General features: G+C 36.7%; 1 protein-coding gene across 1 annotated transcript in view; it reads left to right on the top strand.

The window, feature by feature from the left end:
• The window catches only part of POF1B (POF1B actin binding protein), a 145,568-nt gene that overhangs the window by 38,110 nt on the left and 82,132 nt on the right, over positions 1 to 25,326 (top strand). The window contains exons 2-3 of the mRNA XM_068533418.1: positions 6,321 to 6,644; positions 18,988 to 19,062. Of these exons, the coding sequence (XP_068389519.1) occupies positions 6,360 to 6,644; positions 18,988 to 19,062 (360 nt within the window). The 5' untranslated portion in view covers positions 6,321 to 6,359. The remainder of the gene's footprint in view (positions 1 to 6,320; positions 6,645 to 18,987; positions 19,063 to 25,326) is intronic.

Raw genomic sequence — 25,326 nt, 5'->3', positions numbered from 1 at the left:
TGTAAATTGGAAAATGTATGTGCATAGAGTTGTTCATAGGGTACTTTATTATCCTTTTAATGTCTGTGGAGTCAGTAGTGATATCTCCTCTTTTATTCATGATTTTGGTTATTTGTACTTTCTTTTTTCTTTATCTTGTTAAAGGATTATCAATTTCATTGATTTTTTTTTCAAAGAACCATCTTTTGGTTTTATTGATTTTCTCCATTGTTTTTCTGTTCTCAGTCTCATTGATTTCAGTTCTTATCATTTCCCTTCTTATGTTTGCTTTGGATACTTTTGTACATATATTTTTAAGTAATTTGATTACATTAAAATTACTCCTTATAGTTTCTCTACATTACAACACAGATACCTGGAACAGACACCACGGGACTTTACCTTCTAGCTAAGCTCTTCCATTCTAGCCAAGCTTTTAAAATTATAAATGAAAACCTTACAATCAAGCTTCATTCTATCTCTCCTTTTTGTTAAGTTGACTGAGCTTTCTCTGTGGTTATGTCATCTGGCATTTCCCCACTTCTGATGTTTTCCCTTTTCTCAAGTCAGACCTGTATCATATGATACTTTCTACTATAGGCAGATTCCTATCTGCAAAGCCATGGCAAGCCCTTTCTTTCTTTATCCCAAGCCAAATCTAGAGCATAATGTTAAGAACTCCCATTTATTGTATAGCTACTAGTTACCAGACACCATGCTAAACACTTTACATGCATTTTATCTAATCTACACAGCAAGCCATTTGTTAGGGGCTATTATCCATTTCATTGAGAATAACAGAAGCTCAGAGAAGTAACATGATTTGCCAGGCCATAGAGCTAATATGTGGTAGAGCAAAATTCTAAATCCAGGTCTGTCTGAATGCAAAGTTATGCTCATCGACACTACACTATATAACCTTCAATATTCTTCTTTTATTAAAATGAAAATATTTTATTTTTAATATCAGAATACCTTAGATAGCTATAATTAATGTACTACACTGTAGTTCATTCTCATTCTAACTTCTTTATATACATAGAACAGAGAGACTCTTACCCAAGGTTGTAGCTCACCTCTACTTCCTCATAGACTTTTAATCACCCACTCCTGAGCTGCTTACAATTTCTTACCCAATACACAGGAAGTCTCATCTCTCTGGCACTAGTGCCTTCCTCTTTTGTCCAAGCCTGCCCCCAATATACTGGTATAATTCAGGGATTTTCAAACTTTATTGTGCATCAGAATCACCAGAAGTTCTTGTTAAACTGATTGCTGGGTCCCGTCGCTAGAGTCTCTGACTCAGTAGATCTGGGGTGGGGGCCAAGAATTTGCATTTCTGAAAATTTTCCAGGTGAAGCTGCTGCTTCTGGTTCAGGGACCTCACTTCAAGTATCACTGGTATAATGATATGGCTGATCAAATGGTCTTTGGTATGTTTTCATAATATTGGCAGAATTATAAACTAGTTATGAATTCCCACCTAATGAGCTTAGTTTAAAACATATGGAAGAAAAAAGCATAGAGAAGAAAAAAGTCCGAAGAGCACCAGTCACTAAAGTTTTTCCACACAAAATATATTTCATCACCAACAAAACTTGAAAACGTATACACATCATTGACCCATTTAGAAGATCACAGTCTCCATTAGCTTATGAAAGGCTATAAGAATTATGTCAATAAAGCTACTTCTCGCAATATATTTAACCAAGTGTTTCTTAAACTTATTTGGTCATAAAACACTTTTCCAGGTATAACATGCTGTACACTAGTGTTATTCAGGACACACTTTGAGAAATGCTGTTCTAAAATAATCTCTTTTACAGGAAAGGTCAGGCATCCCTGGGGATCTGCCAGAATCATAGAGGCTTGGTGCCTGTTCAGCTGCATTCATATCATACAGAGGAGTTATTTACTCTGTTCAGGATCGAGGTCTGATTTTCTCTAGTGTGACTCTTAGAACATCGGAATTAGTTATTTCTGAGCAAAATTATGCCACACTTAAAATTTACTTAAGGACAGAGATTCAGAAACCATAATAGGGGATACCAAAGGACTTTCAGGGATCAACTATCTCTATTCTAAGTATGTGTATCATCAGACACTTGATAATCGGATACAGACTTTTGACCTGAATTGATATCAGACTAAACTGTTCAGTATGTAAACTTCGCCATTCAGTTTTTTTAAAATCAAGACAATGATTTTTCATATCTGATATTCTGAAACATTGCCTAGTCTAAACTTTCCCAACAGCCGTTAAGCAAGCTCAACTTTTAGTTCTGTCAGAAGGCTGGAATGGAGTTCTGTTGGATCAAGTGACTTGGACCTATTTAGTAAAACATAGGTGCTTTCCTACAATCATCTCACTACCTTGGCCTTTAGCTCCCTCTGACCATTGTTTGTCGACCCTTTTTATATGAACATACTTCTCCCTGATCATAGAGAAATCAAAAGTAAGAGTATTTGAATAGCTTTGCTTTTAACTCTATCTTTTGCCATTACACCATTAGCCTGAAGCAATGGGCCAGGGATAGAGATATATTTGAGAGTCAGCCTCATAAAGCAAGAGGTGGAGTACAGGATTAGTTATACACATGAAAGCTCCACTGCTGATGCTTATAAAATTCATTTGGTGTTAAATTTATAATTAGTGTTATTATTTAATATGCTAAGATAGTTCTGTATATCAATTTTGATAAATAACTGAACTATTTTACCTTAATGGTTTTAGGTAGCTAAGTTTTTAAAAAACCAGACCTATAGCCTCTTGGGACATTCATATTTGCTTTGCTTTTCAAAGCCTTCTATTTCACAAAAATCACACAACACCATCTGTTAATAACATATTTTAAAATGTTTGTATCTGGATAGTGTATTACAATTAGCAGGCACTTTTTCATTTAAACCTAATAACAACTTTGTGAAGTAGGTAAAGTCAAGACTTCAGATGGCCTTCAAAACAGCTTAGTCAAAATGCTAATCACTGTTGTTGTTATTTTTATTACAGTAATGTATATGGCAGACATTCCTGATCCTTACTCTATCCCTTGTTCTTACCATCAATATGGGAAGTTTCATTTTCTACTTTTTCCATGTCTTCAGTTATTTTAATTTTTAAAGAATAAATTACTTTTATAATCAAAAACACTAAAGGTTTTTAAGTCTGTTAGAACTGAATTAGCTTCTAAAGGGATATCACGTCTAAGGGGAAATCAAATTCATCATCATAAATGAGGTTTTTTCAGTACTAAACATAAAATATCTATATTACTGAATGAAACAAAATAACTGCCAGAAATATAACTAAGGATTCTCTGAACAAGTCTGGAGCTGAGAATAAGAAATCAACTCTTACTGTCTCATCCACCAGTGTAAGAAGTGTAGCATAATCATGAAGCCTGAGGAATGCAGAGTGTCAAGCCCTTGGGTTTTCAAGTAGAAAACAGAGCAATTACCATTATTAAATGGTCAAATAACTTATATGCATTTATTAATAAAAAATAGGTGAGTATTAACATTATCTGCATAAAGGAGAAATACAATAATTGGAGAAGCAGATCAACGAAGGCACAAATGCATTCTCAGAGAAGGAGCACAGACTTTGGTGAGAATGATTGATAAGTCTCTCTGAGGTGTGCAAGGGTGGTCAACATCTGTTTCATATTTAGATGTGGTTTGTCTGCCAGAGAGTGTCTCATCTCATTTCTTATATAGTATCCCTGAGCTTCAAGCTCTCTCTTCCTCATATCCAGGCATGTGGAAAAGTGATGGATGAGGCTCAGGAATTGAAAGAGGGTGTCAGTTTCACACATTACTCTTTGCCCAACTGCATTAAGGTGGTTGCCTCAAAATGCCATATATCCAAGAAATGTGAAGGGCAGGTATGGATGAAGGAATTTTTAGTCTTCATCTCAATCTCTTACTTTAGTTTCTAGGATACAGATATTAATAGCACTGGATGCAGATATTAACAGCACTGTGTGTATGTGTTTGTGTGTGTTTTAAATTCAGATTTCAACAATCAGAGCTGACTGGATGATCCCACTTAATACCCATTCCCTATTCACATATAAAGCTTATTCAAAATGATACTGCTAGTGATATTAACAAGTTATTGATCTGATATTTTACCAGGCTGTTTGGCAGGTCATGTGTTTCTAATTAAATTTTCATTGATCCTTGAGGAACAGCATTATAATGAACAAGGATTAGATTTGAAAGCTCTGCACACAGTACACAAATATAAACGTACATATACAATAAATTATTTTAAAGAGTTTTTAAGGTCGATTTTCAGCATTTTGCATACCTCTCCTCCATAGAGTCTGTCATACAGAGTGAAGTAAGTCAGAAAGAGAAAAACAAATACAGTATGCTAACACATATATATGGAATCTAAGGAAAAAAAAAAGGGTCATGAAGAACTTAGTGGCAAGACGGGAATAAAGACACAGACCTACTAGAGAATGGACTTGAGGATATGGGGAGGGGGAGGGGTGAGCTGTGACAGGGTGAGAGAGTGTCATGGACATATATACACTACCAAATGTAAAATAAATAGCTAGTGGGAAGCAGCCGCATAGCACAGGGAGATCAGCTCGGTGATTTGTGACCACCTAGAGGGGTGGGAGAGGGAGGGTGGGAGGGAGGGAGATGCAAGAGGGAAGAGATATGGGAACATATGTATATGTATAACTGATTCACTTTGTTATAAAGCAGAAACTAACACACCGTTGTAAAGCAATTATACTCCAATAAAGATGTTAAAAAAATCCAAAGATTCTTTTTAAAGTCACTTAACATGCTAATGGTTCAAAACTGTTTTAGTTTTCCACTTAGAAGATGTATTGAATGTCCAGATACAGAACATAATTTAAATTTTTACTTAGCAGTATAATATAGTAGAGCTATATAGGCTCTATGTTCAAATCCCAGACTCATCTTTTACTAGTAGTTTAACTTTGGGAAGTTTTTCAGCCTCTCTGTGTCTCTGCCTCAGTTCCTCGCCTATAAACCCTCATAAATTTGTGAGGATGACAGATATTCCATGTAAAGCTTCTCGCATGGTCAGAGTGAATGACCAGTAAGTCACTACCTTTTGTTCACTTAGCAGATAAAAACCTGGCTAGCCAGCTTGATGATATTCTCTTCCTCTCCAGAATGGTGGTGGTGTGCTGGGTTCTATGGTATATATACACACTAGGAAGATGTCCCTTTTCTGAAGACACCCTCAGTGAGTATTCTAGAGTTCCGTGGTGCTGAAATATCTTGCAGGGAAAAATCTGGTGGTTAAGTAGGCATTATGATTGTAATTTCAAGTAGTGATAAATATAAGTGCTGAGCATATTTAATCTCATTATATCAGGTAAGGCACCTCTCAGGACTTGCAGCTCCCTTAACAACTAGATATTAAAAAGGCAATCAAACTCAGTGTTTCCTAAGGCACAAATCAAGTCAGGGTACATTCCTTTGTAAAAATGTGAAACAATAAATATAAGTGCTAAAATGCAAAGTGTTTCTGGAATGGTTAGATTTTTCTTGACCAAATCTCCCACGTACAGACAGCAATTTAATCATTTAGACAAATCTTCCTCAATTTAAATTAGAAAGCCACATGAGGCCTGGAGCAAGATAAACAGGTCCACAAATTAGAGAGTGTTGCTAAAAGGAAACCTCATAGCAATCTCCCTTAACTGCAATTACTAGCTGGGTTTTGCAAAGAATGAAGATTTATCTGTGAAAACTAATGTGTCCTTAGGCTAATACCCCTTATTTTGGTCTGGGACTCTGGAATGATAATACTCATGCTTGTAATTACCTTTGATAAGCTTAAAAACCATGGGAAAGCCACTTTCATGTGACGTTTGTGACCTTTTTTCTGAAGTAAGTTTTGGCATGGGCATGTCTTTGTTTGCCTATTTACAGTTCAAGTGAATTTCCAAGACTGTGGATTTGGAAGCTCTGGCTTTAGCCCTGAAATTCCACATTCCTGCTCTTTCCAGACTTCCCTAGCCTACTGGGCAGCCTAGTAGCTATCTCCATAACAAGGCAGGGCCTCTCCCGGCAGGTAAACCTACCCAGTGATTCCGCCCCTCAGGGGCGTGGCAGTACTATTTCCTGGAGCAATCTTAAGGGGTGGTTCCACTTTGCATTTGCACTCAACTACTTTGCTGCCTCCTCTGTAACTGCCAGACCTGCTTCAGCTGTTGCTCAGGTAACTCCCATCTCTCGCTGGCACCACTATAGGCAGAGGTGGTTGATAAAAGGCTTCTAACGTGTGCCTGCCTGCCTGCTTTCCTACCCCTTTCTTTCATGATCTCTCTCTGTTTGTTCCTTAGGGAGAGCATCTGGGGAGTACCTTGCTGACCACTGAGAAGATGATGAGCTCAAACTATTGGAGTGAGATGAGCAGCAGCAGCTGTGGGACTCAGCAATCCCCAGAAGGGCTGCAGTGCCAGCCCCAGCATTACCACTGCTACCATCAGTCAAGCCAAGCCCAGCAGCCTCCAGAAAAAAATGTAGTGTATGAGCGAGTGAGGACTTACAGTGGGCCCATGAACAAGGTGGTTGAGGCCTTGGACCCCATCGGCTCACGGGAAGTGTGCTCCTCTCTCAAAACTGCCTCCTCCTACCAAAGTTTGCTTTGGAGCGACCGTTCCCAGGTACCACAAAGACAGCTATGCCAGAAAGGGGAAATCTTTGTTGCCTTTATTTGCTTTTGAACCTCATTTCTTTTCTTTCTGCTTCTCTGGCTCTGTTCTACAGGATATTATCTCTTGGATTGCAGCTATATATGCAATGTATGGTCACCCAAATTCCATCTCTTGGCTGTTCTTTCATTTACTAGTTCCCGTAGTCATTTGTTTATCAGTTCCAGTGATTTTCATAATCTAACTAGAGCACAGGATGGTTCATTTTTTGTTGAATTAGATTGGAATATATGACCTGAGGTATTCTTTTGCTCCTACCACAAAGCAATCCTCAACTTGAATACAGTCATTTTTATAAAATAGGTTCCCACTGATTCACTTCATATCAAAAGTAAACAGGTTTTTTTGTATCAAATATGGTGGTGCAGGGACAATGGCATGTATGGAGTGATGAGCAATTATTTGTGTTTAGCAAATAGTATGCTACTCCAGGATAAGTGACAGGCACAATGTCTATTTGAATTGTCATATGTGTTTCATCTTTTGAAAATGATGCATTGGTTCTTGTATAGTCAAGGTGGATAATTTATTTTTTTATTTTTTATTTTTTTAATACATTTTAATTTATTGATTTATTTTTGGCTGCATTGGGTCTTTGTTGCTGTGCGCGGGCTTCTCATTGTGGTGGCTTCTCTTGTTGCAGAGCACGGGCTCTAGGCGCGGGCTTCAGTAGTTGTGGCTCTCTGGCTTCAGTAGTTGTGGCTCGCTGGCTTCACTAGTTGTGGCACACGGGCTTAGTTGCTCCGTGGCATGTGGGATCTTCCCAGACCAGGGATCGAACCCGTGTCCCCTGCATTGGCAGGCGGATTCTTAACCACTGCGTCACCACGGAAACCCCAGGTGGATAATTTATGAATATTAGTAGAAGGAATATTGAAAGAGTGAATATAAGATTGAGGAAGGCAAGATGTAAGCAATTGTTACATGAAAGCTAAAAATGGTGGAAGTCTAAGACACCCTTTAAAATGAAACAAATTTGTTTTTAAAGGGGTTAGTTTAGCATCAGTATCTGTGTTAATACTCTTGCCAATGAATATGAAAGAACACTGTAAGAATATAAAATTAACAGCTCTATGCCTGTTTTCATCTTTGACTCTCTTTATATTAAATTTGCATGTCTTTAAGCTTTCTGGAAACTTCCATCCAAACTGAAATTATGTTTCAAGATACAAGTAGTACTGTGAAGAGCTCAAAAAGCAACCATCGGGCTGATATCTTATGTTGCATTGTTATGCTGATCTGGAATAATATGGATTATTTTTCCCAAAACAATAATTTTAATTAGGATATGAAGCAACATTTCTAAAGTATATAAAGAAACTATTTTATCATTGTTTTCTTTTTTATTAATTTATTTCTTTATTTTTGGCTATGTTGGGTCTTCGTTTCTGTGTGAGGGCTTTCTCTAGTTGTGGCAAGCAGGGACCGCTCTTCATCGCAGTGCGCGGGCCTCTCACTATCGCGGCCTCTCTTGTTGCGGAGCACAGGCTCCAGACGCGCAGGCTCAGTAGTTGTGGCTCACGGGCCCAGCCGCTCTGCGGCATGTGGGATCCTCCCAGACCAGGGCTCGAACCCGTGTCCCCTGCATTGGCAGGCAGACTCTCAACCACCGCGCCACCTGGGAAGCCCGAAACTATTTTAAAAAGAAGTTTTTAAAGATATAGGTAACCCAACAACTACAAAGGCCACAATTTTCCTGTTTTATTTCACTCCTAGCTTAATTTGAGGGAAAAATATGAAGAAAAACCTAGTATTCACTGTCAGTAATTTCCTATTTGAGAAAAACTCCACCTGCATTGAAGTCAAAGGGAAGAAAAATAAAAGGTCAAAACTACTAGTTTGTGATAATAATAATGAAAATGTACATTCCAGTATTCAGTGATGTTAATGAACAACAAAGTGGGTGTCACCTATATTCCTGAGTAGCCCCAAAACAATGGGGAAGTTGAAACAACAGTTACCATTATCATACGAATGCTAAAATCACCCTATCTGGCGTAGTTATTTAAATACATTAACCTCTTTTCTTATCAACTTCCTAGTAAAAGAAAAATAAATAGAAATTTAAAAATCTGAAATTTGGCAAATTATTAACATTGACCACAGAACAACTTTTAGGGTCACACTTTATTGTATACTCCATAGTTCAACTTTCCTTTTTAATATTCCTGGGACCAAGCTGGTTGAGTTTTTTACGAGACTCACCTTTCTACCTGGTATTTGCTAAGTGATCCTCACAAGACTAGCTCCATCCTGAAATGTAGTTCCCCAAAGGAGTTTATAAAGAGCCTTAGGGACAGAAAGTATGGCCGCAGAAACAGGGAAAAGAGATTGGAATGGAGGGTGTTGTGAAGTCTGAAGTGATTTATAATTGAAAAGAAAGAAAAGGGCTGGGTGAGGAAGAGGGAGGTGAACTTCTAGATATGTGGTAAAGGAAAAAAAATAAGAATCTTCATTCTCTTAGTGAAATAAGAAAGGAAATTTGACTATAAAATTTCAAACTGAGTTAGATATCAAAGGGCATTCATAAATCCACTAAAAGATAATTTGGCAAGAAAGCTTTTAGATAGCTGCCACAAAGAATGTGACTAGGAAACTATTATTCTATTATTTTATTTCTTTTCTCCATGTTTAGTGGCAGGATGGCATTGTATAAAGTAGGACCTAAAATTGATCTGAAATTACCTTCATGTTAACGAAATGTGTAAGATGTGGTGGCAGCTTTATTATATACCATGCCAAGCACAAGCAAGCAGTACACATTACTTAAAACACTTTTTGTTTTATGATTTAAATTTCTCTCCTTAATATGCCATGTTTCAATGACATTTTGAGTTGGTATATAGCAATTATTCTGATGCTAAATTTTGTGACCATGGCAGCTAGGAAGATAAGTATTATAATCAATTGTTGGTTATCATGAATTCAATTAAAATTTTACTTGAATTGTTTTTAGCATTTTTGTGTTTGGATGACAGTAAAAGAATTCCTAAGATTAAAAAAATATATAATTGCCAGTAGTAAAATATGTTCCCTTTGAGAGACCAAAATTGATGTCACTCTGCTTTGCTTCCTGAATCTTAATTTTCGCTTATGTAGTAGACATTTTAGATTTAACCAAATGCTTTTTGCAGCACTTTAGTATTTTCTATTTCTGGCTTTTTGGCCCACGATTTTCCTTTTTTGCTTTGTTGTGCACTAAAATAGTGTTTATAGACATAAACATATTTTAAATTTCTCCAGATATAATGTTGCTTTGCTTCTTGTCTAAAATTGATCAGATATATTTTATGATTCCCACAGTTATTATTTTGTCTGACTGATAGAGTGTTTCTCAGAGAAAACTGAATATAGAAACCAGGTATAGTGAAATTGTCTAAACTGATGGTAGAATTAAAATTACTAAGTTTATCCATATGAACAGGAAAAATCAAAAGCAGGTGTAATCAAGGTCATAGGTGCATTTTAGAACTGAATATAGTCTTGTAAATAAATGGAATTCTAGAAACTACATAAAACTAAAGAAAACAAAAACCTTATGGCTCAACCTTTTAAAAGGCCTAAACATTAAACAACCATCATTAACTCAGAATGAAACACTGCCTCAAATGAACAGCATTGATGTTAATACGCATTGGACATATGTATTTCTCTTCCATTAATTTTAGCTTTTTACGAAGTTCAAGATATTTTCCACGTATACAGAGAAGTTCTGTTGTGTGAGAGAGAAATTGATCAAAATAAAATATTTTTAATACTAGTCATTCATTGAACACATATTTATTAAGTGCCTATTATGTAAGAAGCACCATGATTATGTGGATAAATACCATTTGCTTATCCAAGGAGAGTCCATATTGAGGACAGATATATACGACCTGGTCTGTAGGTGTCCTATATGTTTATATTTCATTTTAAAATATAATTTTGTGCTTTAGCCATCAATATTTTATTGAATAAAACATTTTGGTGCAAGAAGGGATCTCTTAGAGATTGTGTTTTATGGATTACCATTTTTTAAAATTTGAAACTTGCAACCAAATTTAGCTCCAGAAAGCAGTCCAGGGGAGAATGTGAGTGAGTTTATGAATGGCCTCTGCTCTCAATAATTACCCAGCTTGGGCTTTTCTTTGTTTACATGACTTTTTTCCTTTTTCTTTGGTTACAGAGATAGTGGATAGTTCCCTTACTGTGCCAGGATTTCTATACACTATCAGAAAATTTTCCTTTTCTGTGGGGATGGGTGTGTTGCTTTGAAAAATTGTTGTTCAAAGGAGTGGTCGCTAAAGTGAATGATTATTCAGGGAAGTAGGTTGCCTGAGAAAGCAATGAGGTTATAGGATAAAGAGTCCCGAGTTTTCAGCTTTGGTCATCACTTTTGTGCTTACAGTTAAATGAAGCTATAGAAATTGAGTGCAACTAATTGCTGGGTGAAAATGCCCTTGCCAATTGTCTCTTGTTTAAGGGAGGTCTGATAAATTGCTTGGCCTGTTTTGAGTCAATGGCACTCACGAGCTATCATTGTGTGTGTGTGTGTGTGTGTGTGTGTGTGTGTGTGTGTGAAGGTGGTGTGGGCAAAGGGGAGGGAGGTGAACTTTTCCTTTAACTGTTGTGATCCAAATTTTTTTTCTTGACAATTCTTGGTAAAATAACTGCAAGTTTGCCATGCTCTTAAACCCTATTTAAAAGTGAAAACCTTTCTAAACAAGTATATTTGAGCTAACTTTTTCTTCACAACAGCAGCTATCTTAATAGCCGTCCTTTTTTTGGCTTCCAATAGAACGTATGTACTTTCAGTTTTTAAAGACAAAAAGCATGCACTGCAAAGTGACTGTATACTTTATTTTCTCTCCTAGTTGCCTTCAAGAAAAGAAGAAAGAATCCAGGAATGGGTCTCTTAAATGAGGGATTTTCCTTGGAGGGAAGGGATGAGTGGAAGGAGTTCTATTACTATTACATTCTATTGCTTTCTTTACATGAGAACAGGATCACAGATTTTATCCTAAATTAAGGAAGTGTTTGTTTCATATAAACAAAGGTCATTATAATTTACATGTTTCTTCCTGTACAAAGTTCAGAACAGCATCTCAACAATAACCTAAGGCAAGTGTTTAACCATGTTACTGTCTTTGACAGGTTCTAACAAAAGCATCTCCCAAACTATTCCGAAAATTTATTTAAATGGCCTATTTAAATGGCCGTTTGCCTTGGCAAATTCTGTCAGCATAAATGTCAGGTGGTTTTTAAAGATACTGCCTCTTTTGAAACTATTCAGCCTAGCCTTTTCCTAAGTCACTATTATTACTTTCAGTGATTCTCATAGTCATTAAAACTGACAGAAGCGTATACAAGGCTCCCATGGTTTTCCTTCTTGGAACATTATATTATGTATTAGTTTTTAAGTAAAGTTTTAAAATTCAAATTAGGCAACATGAAAGAGTGCCATGTTTATTTCAACAAGATTCCAAATATTTAAAGAACAAAGTCCTGTACTATGCATGTAATCTTTTCTATTACCTAATTCTCGTTCCCAGCAGTCTCGCTGTCTCTCCTTTACATATTGCACCAAGGTCTTGAACTCTTTGATCAGAGTTATCAATAGGAAAATGAAAGCCAATAGGTATTGACTGAAAATGTTCATATTATGTAGATCCTAAAAATCAGTCACAGAGAACATTGTGTGGAGAAAATACCCATCCAAATGAATCTATGTGTAGTGTCCCAGGGAGAGCTACAAATAATAAATGTGCAGTGATGAGGTAGACTTGGGGAGAACTGAACTATGAAACAGTCAAGTGTAGTGGCTAATAGTGTAAGCTTAGGTTTTAAACTTCTTTGGTTTAATTCCTGGTTCACGGACTTGCTAGCTATATGCTTCAGTTGCCTCATCTATAAAATGGGGTGATAATAACACTTAAGTCATAGGATTGTTATTAGAGTCAAATGCAATAATATATGGTGGAAAATACACAGCACAGTGCCTGACACACAGTAAGTGTTAATGTTGTATTACCCAGAATAAATGACTTGACGTCTCATGACCTTGTGTCCTCATTTGTAAAGTGGGGACAATAATACCTTCCTTCAGAGTTGTAGTGAGTATTGAGATAACATGTGAAGGTGTCCAGCACAGAGTTAGCACTGGATAATTCTTTCTGTTTGTATTATTGATTTATAAAAATATAGCCAACAAAAGCCATTAGCTGCACAAACTACGGTAATAAATTAAATGAATAGACTATAAAGTAAGGGTTCCTTTGACACTGGGAAGATTAGGTAAACACATATGCATGAAAGGCTTATTAGGGCTCTGCTAGCTAAGAAAGACTAATGAGGAAAAGCATTAAAGCAATTTTCTAAAACATGGTATATGATCAAAAGACTGGAGCAGCAGGAATGTATTTATAATGTTTACTGGCATAAATATCCTTTAGAAAGAGTAATTTGGAAGTTCCCATGCTCTTAGAGTCTTTGAACTTGAACCTCAATATTTGAAATGAAGTTTTTTTAGTGTGTGGTTTTTTCTTTTTCCTTTTTAAAATGTAGTGATGCTGAGCATTAAAGCTTGCTTGCAGTCTGCCTCTTACCTAAAGCTTCCTCTAGAGCTACACTTCCAGTAGGGTAGTATGTGCTTATTTACATTTACACTTAAATTAATTCAAATCCAATAAAACTAATTATTCAGTTCCTCAGTTGCAATAGCCACATTTTAAGTGCTCAACAGCCACATGTGGCTAGTGACTACTGTACTGTACAGCACAGACACAGGGCATTCCACCACTGCAGAGAGTTCTACTGGACACTGCAGATCTATATATTCAAGCTATTCATTTAAGTATAGAACTACCTCTAAGATCATCACAATTCAAAGAAATTCATGGTGGTGCAAATGTGCAATCAAAGGGCTGCCAAAGTACATGATCAGCTTTAACGGACACATAGGAATGAAACACAAAATGAAGCCACAAACTTTCAAAGTATAAGTTTAGAATGACAATTTCAGTAGAAGGAAAATTAAATTCATAAAACTTTTATAAAAGAGCTGAATGAAATATTTTTATGTATGTATGCACATATAGTCATCCTTTGCTATCTGAGGAGGATTGATACTTGGACCCCTGCTCCACATACCAAAACCCACGGATGATCAAGTATCTTATATAACCTATGCATATCCTTCCCTGTATTTTAAATCATCTTTAGATGTGTAAATACAGTGTAAACACTATATAAATAGTTGCCAGAGCGCACCAAATTCAAGTTTTGCTTTTTGAAACTTTCCAGATTTTTTTTTTTATATTTTCAATCCTTCGTTGGTTGAATTTGCAGATGCAGAACCTGTGGATACGGAGGGGTGACTGTATCTATCCTTTACATAATTTCCCCAGAACCTTACTTTTTGAAAGAGTAAATATTTAAAAAGAGGAAAAAGATGAAATAACCCCCCTCAATCAAAATGCACCTTCCTTTCTTTTAGCACATGATCTGAGTTTCATAGCCTCTCTGGAACTGCCTATGTCCCTTAAGCTACTGAATTAATTTTAAACTTTAGTAAGTAAAGTTCAAATATCATTCCCATTTTTACTGATGAGGTAACCAAGGCACAGGAGTGCTATGTAACTTGCTCGAGTTCATGCAGCTAGTATGTGGTAGAACTGGGATTTAAATCTAAGCAGTCTAGTTCTAGGTCTATGCTTGTAACCACCATGCTATACTGGATATTCCTGATCTATACATTTGACTCTTATTTATGTCATACAGTCTCTGATATCTGATTCCTGTATCCCAACTATGATTTAGGTTAAACCAAGGTATGAACAATTATCTCAAGTGATGTTGTAAAATTATCCCAGAAAAGCAGACTGATTTTAATCCATTCTGATCTTAAAATTGGTAATGCCATGTGTACTTTATAAGAGGAAGAGGAGGAGAAAAAGGGAAAGAGAAGGGTGAGGAGGAGAAGAAGGAAAAAGGTGGGGATGAGGAGGAAGAGGGAAGAGGGCTGCTACAACTTTCCCAAAGTAGAAAATGACTTTAGTCATCATGGGAAAAACAGTCTTGGATTTCATACTAAGCCTAAATCTACTAATTATAAACAAAATTATTTTTCAACAAAACTCTACCTAAAGAATGTTGCCAACAGGCAATATTTATGGATTTAGCAAATGCGAGCCACAGGAATAAACGACTCAATACTAGGCTGAATATTTGATCAGAAAAAGTAGGGCTTTCCTGCAAAATCAAAGGGCTTAAATGATATGAGAATTAAATAAAAATTCAATGTTTTATTGAGTTTAGAGTTCTGTATGTACACTCTGTAAATATATCATGCTGTCTACTTCAAAAAAAAAAACCCTGTTGAATTGGTAGAAGTTTAAAATATTTAATCAGGGCTATTCTCTCACACGGTCAGTTATGGGTGGATTTCTTGTTTTCAGGCACCAAAAAGTTACTTTTGATAGTAAATAATAAAAAGAGTCAAATATCTAGCCTCTTATTATGAGAATTAGTCAAATCTAACAGGAGAATTATGTTCCACAACTTGAAAAACAGAAAATATAATGAGGCAGGCTATAGGTGTGGGAAAGTATAGTGATTAAGGGCATGAGTTCTGGATTTAGTGATTAAGTAGCATCACGCTACTTGAGTTGGAATCCCAACACCTTAGTATTAGCTGTGTGATCTTCAGCTAGCTACTTAACCTATCTTTGTCTAACTTTACTCATATGTAAAATGGGGTTATAGTAGTACCTTTCTGATGGCAGTTTTTCTCAGTGTTAAATAAGATGATCTATGTAACATATTTGGCATAGAAAGCTCTTAATAGGTGCTAGTTGTCATTATCATCTTCATCAAAGGAATACAAGACTGACAAGTTTAAAGGATTTGAAATTGTCTTGTCTGTATGGAAAAATAAGCTGGGAGTGACCTCTTATATTCACAGAATGTCGGAAATAGAATGGGGCTTAAAGATCCTCCAATCCACACTTACACATACCCACATCCCGTTTCTCACATGAGGAAACAAGCTCAGGAAGATGGCATGAGTTGTTCATTATCCCAGCTGGCTGGTGGTATAGTGGTATAACTAGAAGTAGAACCTAGGTCTCTGGACTTCAAGCACAGGACTCTTTCCACTATATTACGATAGTCACCACCACCCCTTCCCCAGCCTTCAATTATTTTGTTATAAGGAACATGGGGCTATGGCATAGAGGGCATAAGTACAAAAGATGTAACTATTCATTAGATTTAATGATTTCAACATGAAGAATTTAAGGAAGCTCTATACAGATGACTGACACTGAAAATTAAACATTGATGTAGGTTATCAAGAGAGAGATTTAGATTTCTATTCCTGAGATGCCTTTAAAACTAAGACATCCTCTTCATTCATCCATTCATTCATTCACAAACATTTTTGATCACTTCCTGTAGAATAGGCAATAGCTACTTGTGGGATGACTTGCTGCAATCCTGCCTAGAGCTAGATGCCACTGAAAGTAACTTCCATCATCAAGACAATGTTCATTTTGGACCTTTACTCACACTACTTACCTAATTCCGTAGACTTTCAGGGGAAAAGGGTTTTCTTTAGCAAGTTTTTCTGAAATTAATACACCTTATATTCAGATAGGTTTTTTTCCACCTTATGATAAGTCTAATACTGCTGCAATTTAAACTCATGATGGTCACTGCCATATGTCTTAATCTCTTTGACCCATATTAAGCTATCGACTTAATATTTTACTTTTTGAAGTCATTCCATTTGTCCTTCGTTTCCATAGGGTTGTATGGGAAAAGCCACATTTGCCTAGATCAATTCTAATAATGAAGGCTCAGAACAATTAAGTAAAGCATAATTTGTGGAATTAATGTACCAGCTTTCCAAATATAAGAAGATTGAATAATTTCTTCATTTTAGCACTAGACTAGTCTTTGTGCAAATACACCAATTTGCCTTTTGAATATCTGCTATCTTGGCATCTGAGTAAAGTAACTGCCTATCAATATATGCCCTAAAGATGTAAGATACATATACACACACACATATATATATATTTGTGTATGTGTGTGTATTCTTACTTGGGTTAATTTCAGCAAGTTTATAAAACTTCTCAGTGTACTCTTTCATCTTAAAAGCTACTCCACATAGCTAGTTAAGTTTCATTCTGTTTAATTTGCTGATGTCATCAGATTTGAATAGGGTAAAGGGAAGGGGAAAGAACTACTATCTATAGAACAAGGTACCAGGCAGTGTGCACTAACTGTATTCTCAAAATAACCCTAGTATTACTAGCCACAGCCTAAAAAGGCTAAAAGTTTTCATAAAAGCATCTTTCACACATGAGTAATTTTACACTTTGCTGATGGATGTGGAATTGGCATAGCCATTTGAGAAATCAATTGGGCAGTATGTGTTAAAATGAATAATGCACATATTCTGTGCCCTAGTAATTCCACTTTGTGGGATTCTAGAGAAATACTCACATTGCACAAGTATGCTCTGCAGTATAGTGGAAACCTGGAAACAATTTTAAAAAGATAGATAAGTAAACTATCAAACAAACATTATGGAACACTATAATTTAAAATAATGAATTAAGACATTAATCTATAATATGAGATATTGTTAGGCTTACATTGCAGAATAATAAAAGCAGTAAATATTATTATTTATACACATATGTATAAATATGGGTAAGAGATTTGAATGAAGGGAGGATGGTTAAGGGAAGATCTTTGACTTTATAAATTTTTATGTTAGAGTGTATTCATGCACTATTGCATAACTAAAAAGCACCTTTTTTGTCTTTCTGAACTTATTCCTGTTAGATCTGTGGGCCAAATCCACCTGCACTTGGTTGTATTTGTAGCCATTTTCCTAAACTGAAGAACACGTACCTGTTCGGTCTAAAGTCTTTAATTCTGTGCATTTGTCTGAGCAATTATCCTCAGCTACCAGCAGGAAATCTGGGAACCTATTCAAAGTCTGCCTAGAAACATTAAGCTTGCAGTGTTGCTGTTGATGTAACAGAGGGAGGAAGATTGAAAATGTTACAAGTTGAACCAAAAGGAAAACCACAGTGTGCAGAACATTTGGCAATCTGAGTAAATGCACAGTCCTGTTTTAAGAACAGCATGTTACACCTACATTATAGCTATACTTCGGTATTAGTCTGTCAGTGTTTCCCTTGTAAGTCTGTGATTCCGATTTTTAATACCTCCTTGATCTGAAGAAAACACTATTTTTATCATTTTAGGAATATATCCTGGAGTTGTGTCAATTGGTTGTAAATTATAGTAATGTATGAAGAAATTGAGTAATGCTGTCAACTCTTTGCACACTGATGAAGTTATGCAATTTGCTGATCTGGGAAAAACGTAAAGAATGCCAGCATAATCGATAGAGTGACCATTTTATCTAATCATTATCAAAAATCATACTCATCTTTATGGATCATTCTTTAACATCAGAACCTACTCTTTGAAATTAAACTAGAAGCAGATCACACGAAGCAGAATTAAAAATCAGCTTGAAGTAATCTAAGAGCAGTAGTCTTAGTTGAGTTTTCAAAGGTAGTTTCCTACATTGGTTTCAGATTTTTTTACATTTAATGTTTTTGTTTGATAAATTTTAAATCTTGTTAATTGCAGACATACAATAACATTGGGGGATACATCAGCCGAGTTCTCAAAAAAGCAAAAAATGGGATGCAAACTAAAAGTGCAAGAAGTATGTATTGTTATGAAAGCATTCTAGAAATTATTTTTCATTAGATTACTTGCAATGCTGACAAAGGAATTGGTAATGTGCTCTTTGGAAAGATGGACATCATCTAAGAAAGCACTAAATAACGTTCTTATTTCTGACAAATTGGGTTATTATAAAAATAAAGGGGGCTTCCCTGGTGGCGCAGTGGTTGAGAGTCTGCCTGCTAATGCAGGGGGCACGGGTTCGCGCCCTGGTCTGGGGGGATCCCACATGCCGCGGAGCAGCTGGGCCCGTGAGCCACAATTACTGAGCCTGCGCGTCTGGAGCCTGTGCTGCGCGGCAGGAGAGGCCGCGATAGTGAGAGGCCCGCGCACCGCGATGAAGAGTGGCCCCCGCTTGCCGCAACTAGAGAAAGCCCTAGCACAGAAACGAAGACCCAACATAGCAATCAATCAATCAATAAAAAAATAAATCTTTAAAAAAATAAAAAATAAAGGAAATACTAATACCTTAACCTAAGACATTTAAATGACACTGCTCAGTAATAGTTTCTGAACCCCCTTTTGTTTCTATCAACAGGAACTTCATTCTCCAACTCTGAAAATATCTACTTGTGCCCCAAGCACTCTACATATAACCCCAAATACTGAACAGGTAAAATAAGATATGGATTAGATTAGATTATTTTCTTTTTGTGTAAACCTTGCTTGTATGTTTAAGTGATCTTTAGGCCCTCATAAAGCTTTACACATTCACAAAAATTCAGGAACATAAAACTGGAAAGGAGAGCCTTACATATGAAAGTCAGCTCAGCCCATTATAGGAATGTGAAGCAAGTGCTGTGAATTGAGGTTTTCAATTTCATTGTCTACTCAATCTGATTGTTATTGTTTGAGTGCAGTTTATTTTTTGCCAAGGATCTCCCACTGATTATGTATATATATATATTTTTTAATTTATTTATTTTTATTTATTTATGGCTGTGTTGGGTCTTTGTTTCTGTGCGAGGGCTCTCTCTAGTTGCGGCAAGCGGGGGCCACTCTTCATCGCGGTGCGCAGGCCTCTCACCATCGCAGCCTCTCCTGTTGCGGAGCACAGGCTCCAGACACGCAGGCTCAGCAATTGTGGCTCACGGGCCCAGCTGCTCCGCGGCATGTGGGATCCTCCCAGACCAGGGCTCGAACCCGTGTCCCCTGCACTGGCAGGCAGACTCTCAACCACTGCGCCACCAGGGAAGCCCTGATTATGTATATTTTAAGGATCCTTGATCTGAGCAGAAATGAAGTACCTAGATCTTGGATTGATTGAGGACGTGACTTTGTGAATGATAATACTGTACATTTATATCCAGAGAGAATAACTTACAGGGTCAGAACTAGCCCTTCTCCAAGGTGCATGATTTGAAAGACACACAAGGTCAAGTTCCCTTAACCTTTGTGACCTAATAATCCCACTTTTAAGATTATTTTTGAGTGTACACATTATATCTCCAAAGGTACCTGTAATAATAATTAAATACCATATTAACAAATATGTGTTTAATGAGCTAGTCCCACATATTAAAAAATAAATTCTGAGTAAATAAACCATATGACATCCTAAGTTTGTTAGTACACAGGAGGGGAGTATAAAGGCTGCAGGATTTGGAGGACAGGAGGGAGAAAGATACTGTTCTGAGAAAACAATGCCTGCCCAGACTGAAGCGTCACGATGTGAACTTGAATAGTGAAGGGCCAAATGGACAAAAGCTGGTCTCTAGACCTGGGGTACAGTGAGGAAAAGGTGATATTATGCAGAACAAGTAAGATTATCAAAGAAAAGTTTGCCTACCATGTCCCAATTCGGCCTGGCCTAAAGCTAGATCAGTTAGAGTCATGCATTTATTCAGCGAACATTTGCTGAGTGCCAAGTATGTACCAAATATTGCACAAAGATGAATTGGAACCAATCACTACTCCCAAAGAACTCAGACTAACATGGGTCACACACCTAACAAAATATAGGACAGTGGAATAAAGGCTACAACTGAGTTAAAAGTGGAGCCCCATGGGATGGACCACCAAGATAGGATTAGCTCAGAAAAGTAAGTCTACTTAAATCACAGAGCTGTTCACTACACTCAAATCCAGTCATAAAATTGCATTTACTGTTATTTTTCATAATAAAGGGCTCTAGAATTAAGTTTGCTGTAAATTTTACTTCTGACAAAAAATGTTTATTCTAGAAAATTTGGAAATACAGAAGAACATAAAGAAGAAAAAATAAAATTCACTCATGACCCGTCCCCTACCCAGAGATAGTACTCTTAGCATTTTGTTGTGTTTTCTTCCATTCAAATAAAAAAATTAAGATCATACCATATATGCAGTTTTATATCTTCATTCTCACTTAATCTTATATAATATTATGAGCTTTTTTTTTTTTTTAAACATCTTTATTGAAGTATAATTGCCTTACAATGGTGTGTTAGCTTCTGCTTTATAACAAAGTGAATCAGTTATACATATACAATATGTTCCCATATCTCTTCCCTCTTGCATCTCCCTCCCTCCCACCCTCCCCATCCCACCCCTCTAGGTGGTCACAAAGCACCAAGCTGATCTCCCTGTGCTATGTGGCTGCTTCCCACTAGCTATCTATTTTACATTTGGTAGTGTATATATGTCCATGACACTCTCTCACTTCGTCCCAGCTTACCCTTCCCCCTCCCCGTATCCTCAAGTCCATCCTCTAGTAGGTCTGTGTCTTTATTCCCATCTTACCCCTAGGTTCTTCATGACCTTTTTTTTTTTCTTCTTAGATTCCACATATATGTGTTAGCATATGGTATTTGTTTTTCTCTTTCTGACTTACTTCACTCTGTATGACAGACTCTAACTCCATCCACCTCATTACAAATACCTCCATTTCATTTCTTTTTATGGCTGAGTAATATTCCATTGTATATATGTGCCACATCTTCTTTATCCATTCATCTGTCGGTGGACATTTAGGTTGCTTCCATGTCCTGGCTATTGTAAATAGAGCTGCAATGAACATTTTGGTACATGACTCTTTTTGACCTATGGTTTTCTCAGGGTATATGCCCAGTATTGGGATTGCTGGGTCGTATGGTAGTTCTATTTGTAGTTTTTTAAGGAACCTCCATACTGTTCTCCATAGTGGCTGTATCAATTTACATTCCCAGCAACAGTGCAAGAGTGTTCCCTTTCCTCCACACCCTCTCCAGCATTTATTGTTTCTAGATTTTTTGATGATGGCCATTCTGACCGGTGTGAGATGATATCTCATTGTAGTTTTGATTTGCATTTCTCTAATGATTAATGATGTTGACCATTCTTTCATGTGTCTGTTGACAATCTGTATATCTTCTTTGGAGAAATGTCTATTTAGGTCTTCTGCCCATTTTTGGATTGGGTTGTTCTTTTTTTGTTATTGAGCTGCATGAGCTGCTTGTAAATCTTGGAGATTAATCCTTTGTCAGTTGCTTCATTTGCAAATATTTTCTCCCATTCTGAGGGTTGTCTTTTGGTCTTGTTTATGGTTTCCTTTGCTGTGCAAAAGCTTTTAAGTTTCATTAGGTCCCATTTGTTTATTTGTGTTCTTATTTCCATTTCTCTGGGAGCTGGGTCAAAAAGAATCTTGCTGTGATGTATGTCATAGAGTGTTCTGCCTATGTTTTCCTCTAAGAGTTTGATAGTGTCTGGCCTTACATTTAGGTCTTTAATCCATTTTGAGTTTATTTTTGTGCATGGTGTCAGGGAGTGTTCTAATTTCATACTTTTACATGTATCTGTCCAATTTTCCCAGCACCACTTATTGAAGAGGCTGTCTTTTCTCCACTGCATATTCTTGCCTCCTTTATCAAAGATAAGGTGACCATATGTGTGTGGGTTTATCTCTGGGCTTTCTATCCTGTTCCATTGATCTATATTTCTGTTTTTGTGCCAGTACCAAACTGTCTTGATTACTGTAGCTTTGTAATATAGTCTGAAGTCAGGGAGCCTGATTCCCCTAGCTCCATTTTTCGTTCTCAAGATTGCTTTGGCTATTCGGGGTCTTTTGTGTTTCCATACAAATTGTGAAATTTTTTGTTCTAGTTCTGTGAAAAATGCCAGTGGTAGTTTGATAGGTATTGCATTGAATCTGTAGACTGCTTTGGGTAGTAGAGTCATTTTCACAACATTGATTCTTCCAATCCAGGAACATGGTATATCTCTCCATCTATTTGTATCATCTTTAATTTCTTTCATCAGTGTCTTATAATTTTCTGCCTACAGGTCTTTTGTCTCCTTAGGTAGGTTTATTCCTAGATATTTTATTCTTTTTGTTGCAATGGTAAACGGGAGTGTTTTCTTAATTTCACTTTCAGATTTTTCGTCATTAGTGTATAGAAATGCAAGAGATTTCTGTGCATTAATTTTGTATCCTGCTACTTTACCAAATTCATTGATTAGCTCTAGGAGTTTTCTGGTAGCATCTTTAGGATTCTCTATGTATAGTATCATGTCATCTGCAAATAGTGACAGCTTTACTTCTTCTTTTCCGATTTGGATTCCTTTTATTTCTTTGTCTTCTCTGATTGCTGTGGCTAACACTTCCAAAACTATGTTGAATAATAGTGGTGAGAGTGGGCAACCTTGTCTTGTTCCTGATCTTAGTGGAAATGGTTTCAGTTTTTCACCATTGAGGACAATGTTGGCTGTGGGTTTGTCATATATGGCCTTTATTATGTTGAGGAAAGTTCCCTCTATGCCTACTTTCTGCAGGGCTTTTATCATAAATGGGTGTTGAATTTTGTCGAAAGCTTTCTCTGCATCTATTGAGATGATCATATGGTTTTTCTCCTTCAATTTGTTAATATGGTGTATCACATTGATTGATTTGCATATATTGAAGAATCCTTGCATTCCTGGGATAAACCCCACTTGATCATGGTGTATGATCCTTTTAATGTGCTGTTGGACTCTGTTTGCTAGTATTTTGTTGAGGATTTTTGCATCTATGTTCATCAGTGATATTGGCCTGTAGTTTTCTTTCTTTGTGACATCTTTGTCTGGTTTTGGTATCAGGGTGATGGTGGCCTCGTAGAATGAGTTTGGGAGTGTTCCTCCCTCTGCAATATTTTGGAAGAGTTTGAGAAGGATAGGTGTTAGCTCTTCTCTAAATGTTTGATAGAATTCACCTGTGAAGCCATCTGGTCCTGGGCTCTTGTTTGTTGGAAGGTTTTTAATTACAGTTTCAATTTCAGTGCTTGTGATTGGTCTGTTCATATTTTCTATTTCTTCCTGGTTCAGTCTCGGCAGTTTGTGCATTTCTAAGAATCTGTCCATTTCTTCCAGGTTGTCCATTTTATTGGCATAGAGTTGCTTGTAGTAATCTCTCATGATCTTTTGTATTTCTGCAGTGTCAGTGGTTACTTCTCCTTTTTCATTTCTAATTCTATTGATTTGAGTCTTCCCCTTTTTCTCTTGATGAGTCTGGCTAATAGTTTATCAATTTTGTTTATCTTCTCAAAGAACCAGCTTTTAGTTTCATTGATTTTTGCTATTGTTTCTTTCATTTCTTTTTCATTTATTTCTGACCTGATCTTTATAATTTCTTTCCTTCTGCTGGCTTTGGGGTTTTTTTGTTCTTCTTTCTCTAATTGCTTTAGGTGCAAGGTTAGGTTGTTTATTCGAGATGTTTCCTGTTTCTTGAGGTAGGCTTGTATTGCTATAAACTTCCCTCTTAGCACTGCTTTTGCTGCGTCCCATAGGTTTTGGGTCGTCGTATCTCCATTGTCATTTGTTTCTAGGTATTTTTTGATTTCCCCTTTGATTTCTTCAGTGATCACTTCGTTATTAAGCAGTGTATTGTGTAGCCTCCATGTGTTTGTATTTTTTACAGATCTTTTCCTGTAATTGATATCTAGTCTCATAGCGTTGTGGTCGGAAAAGATACTTGATACGATTTCAATTTTCTTAAATTTACCAAGGCTTGATTTGTGACCCAAGATATGATCTATCCTGGAGAATGTTCCATGAGCACTTGAGAAAAATGTGTATTCTGTTGTTTTTGGGTGGAATGTCCTATAAATATCAATTAAGTCCATCTTGTTTAATGTATCATTTAAAGCTTGTGTTTCCTTATTTATTTTCATTTTGGATCATCTGTCCATTGGTGAAAGTGGGGTGTTAAACTCCCCTACTATGATTGTGTTGCTGTCGATTTCCCCTTTTATGGCTGTTAGTATTTGCCTTATGTATTGAGGTGCTCCTATGTTGGGTGCATAAATATTTACAATTGTTATACCTTCCTCTTGGATCGATCCCTTGATCATGATATAGTGTCCTTCTTTATCTCCTGTAATAGTCTTTATTTTAAAGTCTATTTTGTCTGATATGAGAATTGCTACTCCAGCTTTCTTTTGATTTCTATTTGCATGGAATATCTTTTTCCATCCCCTCACTTTCAGTCTGTATGTGTCCCTAGGTCTGAAGTGGGTCTCTTGTAGACAGCATATATATGGGTCTTGTTTTTGTATCCATTCAGCCAGCCTGTGTCTTTTGGTGGGAACATTTAATCCATTTACATTCAAGGTAATTATCGATATGTATGTTCCTATTCCCATTTTCTTAAATGTTTTGGGTTTGTTATTGTAGGTGTTTTCCTTCTCTTGTGTTTCTTGCCTAGAGAAGTTCCCTTAGCATTTGTTGTAAAGCTGGTTTGGTGGTGCTGAACTCTCTCAGCTGTTGCTTATCTGTAAAGGTTGTAATTTCTCCATCACATCTGAATGAGATCCTTGCTGGGTAGAGTAATCTTGGTTGTAGGTTTTTCTCCTTCATCACTTTAAGTATATCATGCCACTCCCTTCTGGCTTGCAGAGTTTCTGCTGAAAGATCAGATGTTAACCTTATGGGGATTCCCTTGTGTGTT

This window comes from Eschrichtius robustus, chromosome X (assembly GCF_028021215.1).
Source record: "Eschrichtius robustus isolate mEscRob2 chromosome X, mEscRob2.pri, whole genome shotgun sequence".
NCBI lineage: Eukaryota > Metazoa > Chordata > Mammalia > Artiodactyla > Eschrichtiidae > Eschrichtius > Eschrichtius robustus.
Note: the sequence above shows the minus strand (reverse complement) of the source record. Positions and strands in the feature narration are given on the sequence as shown.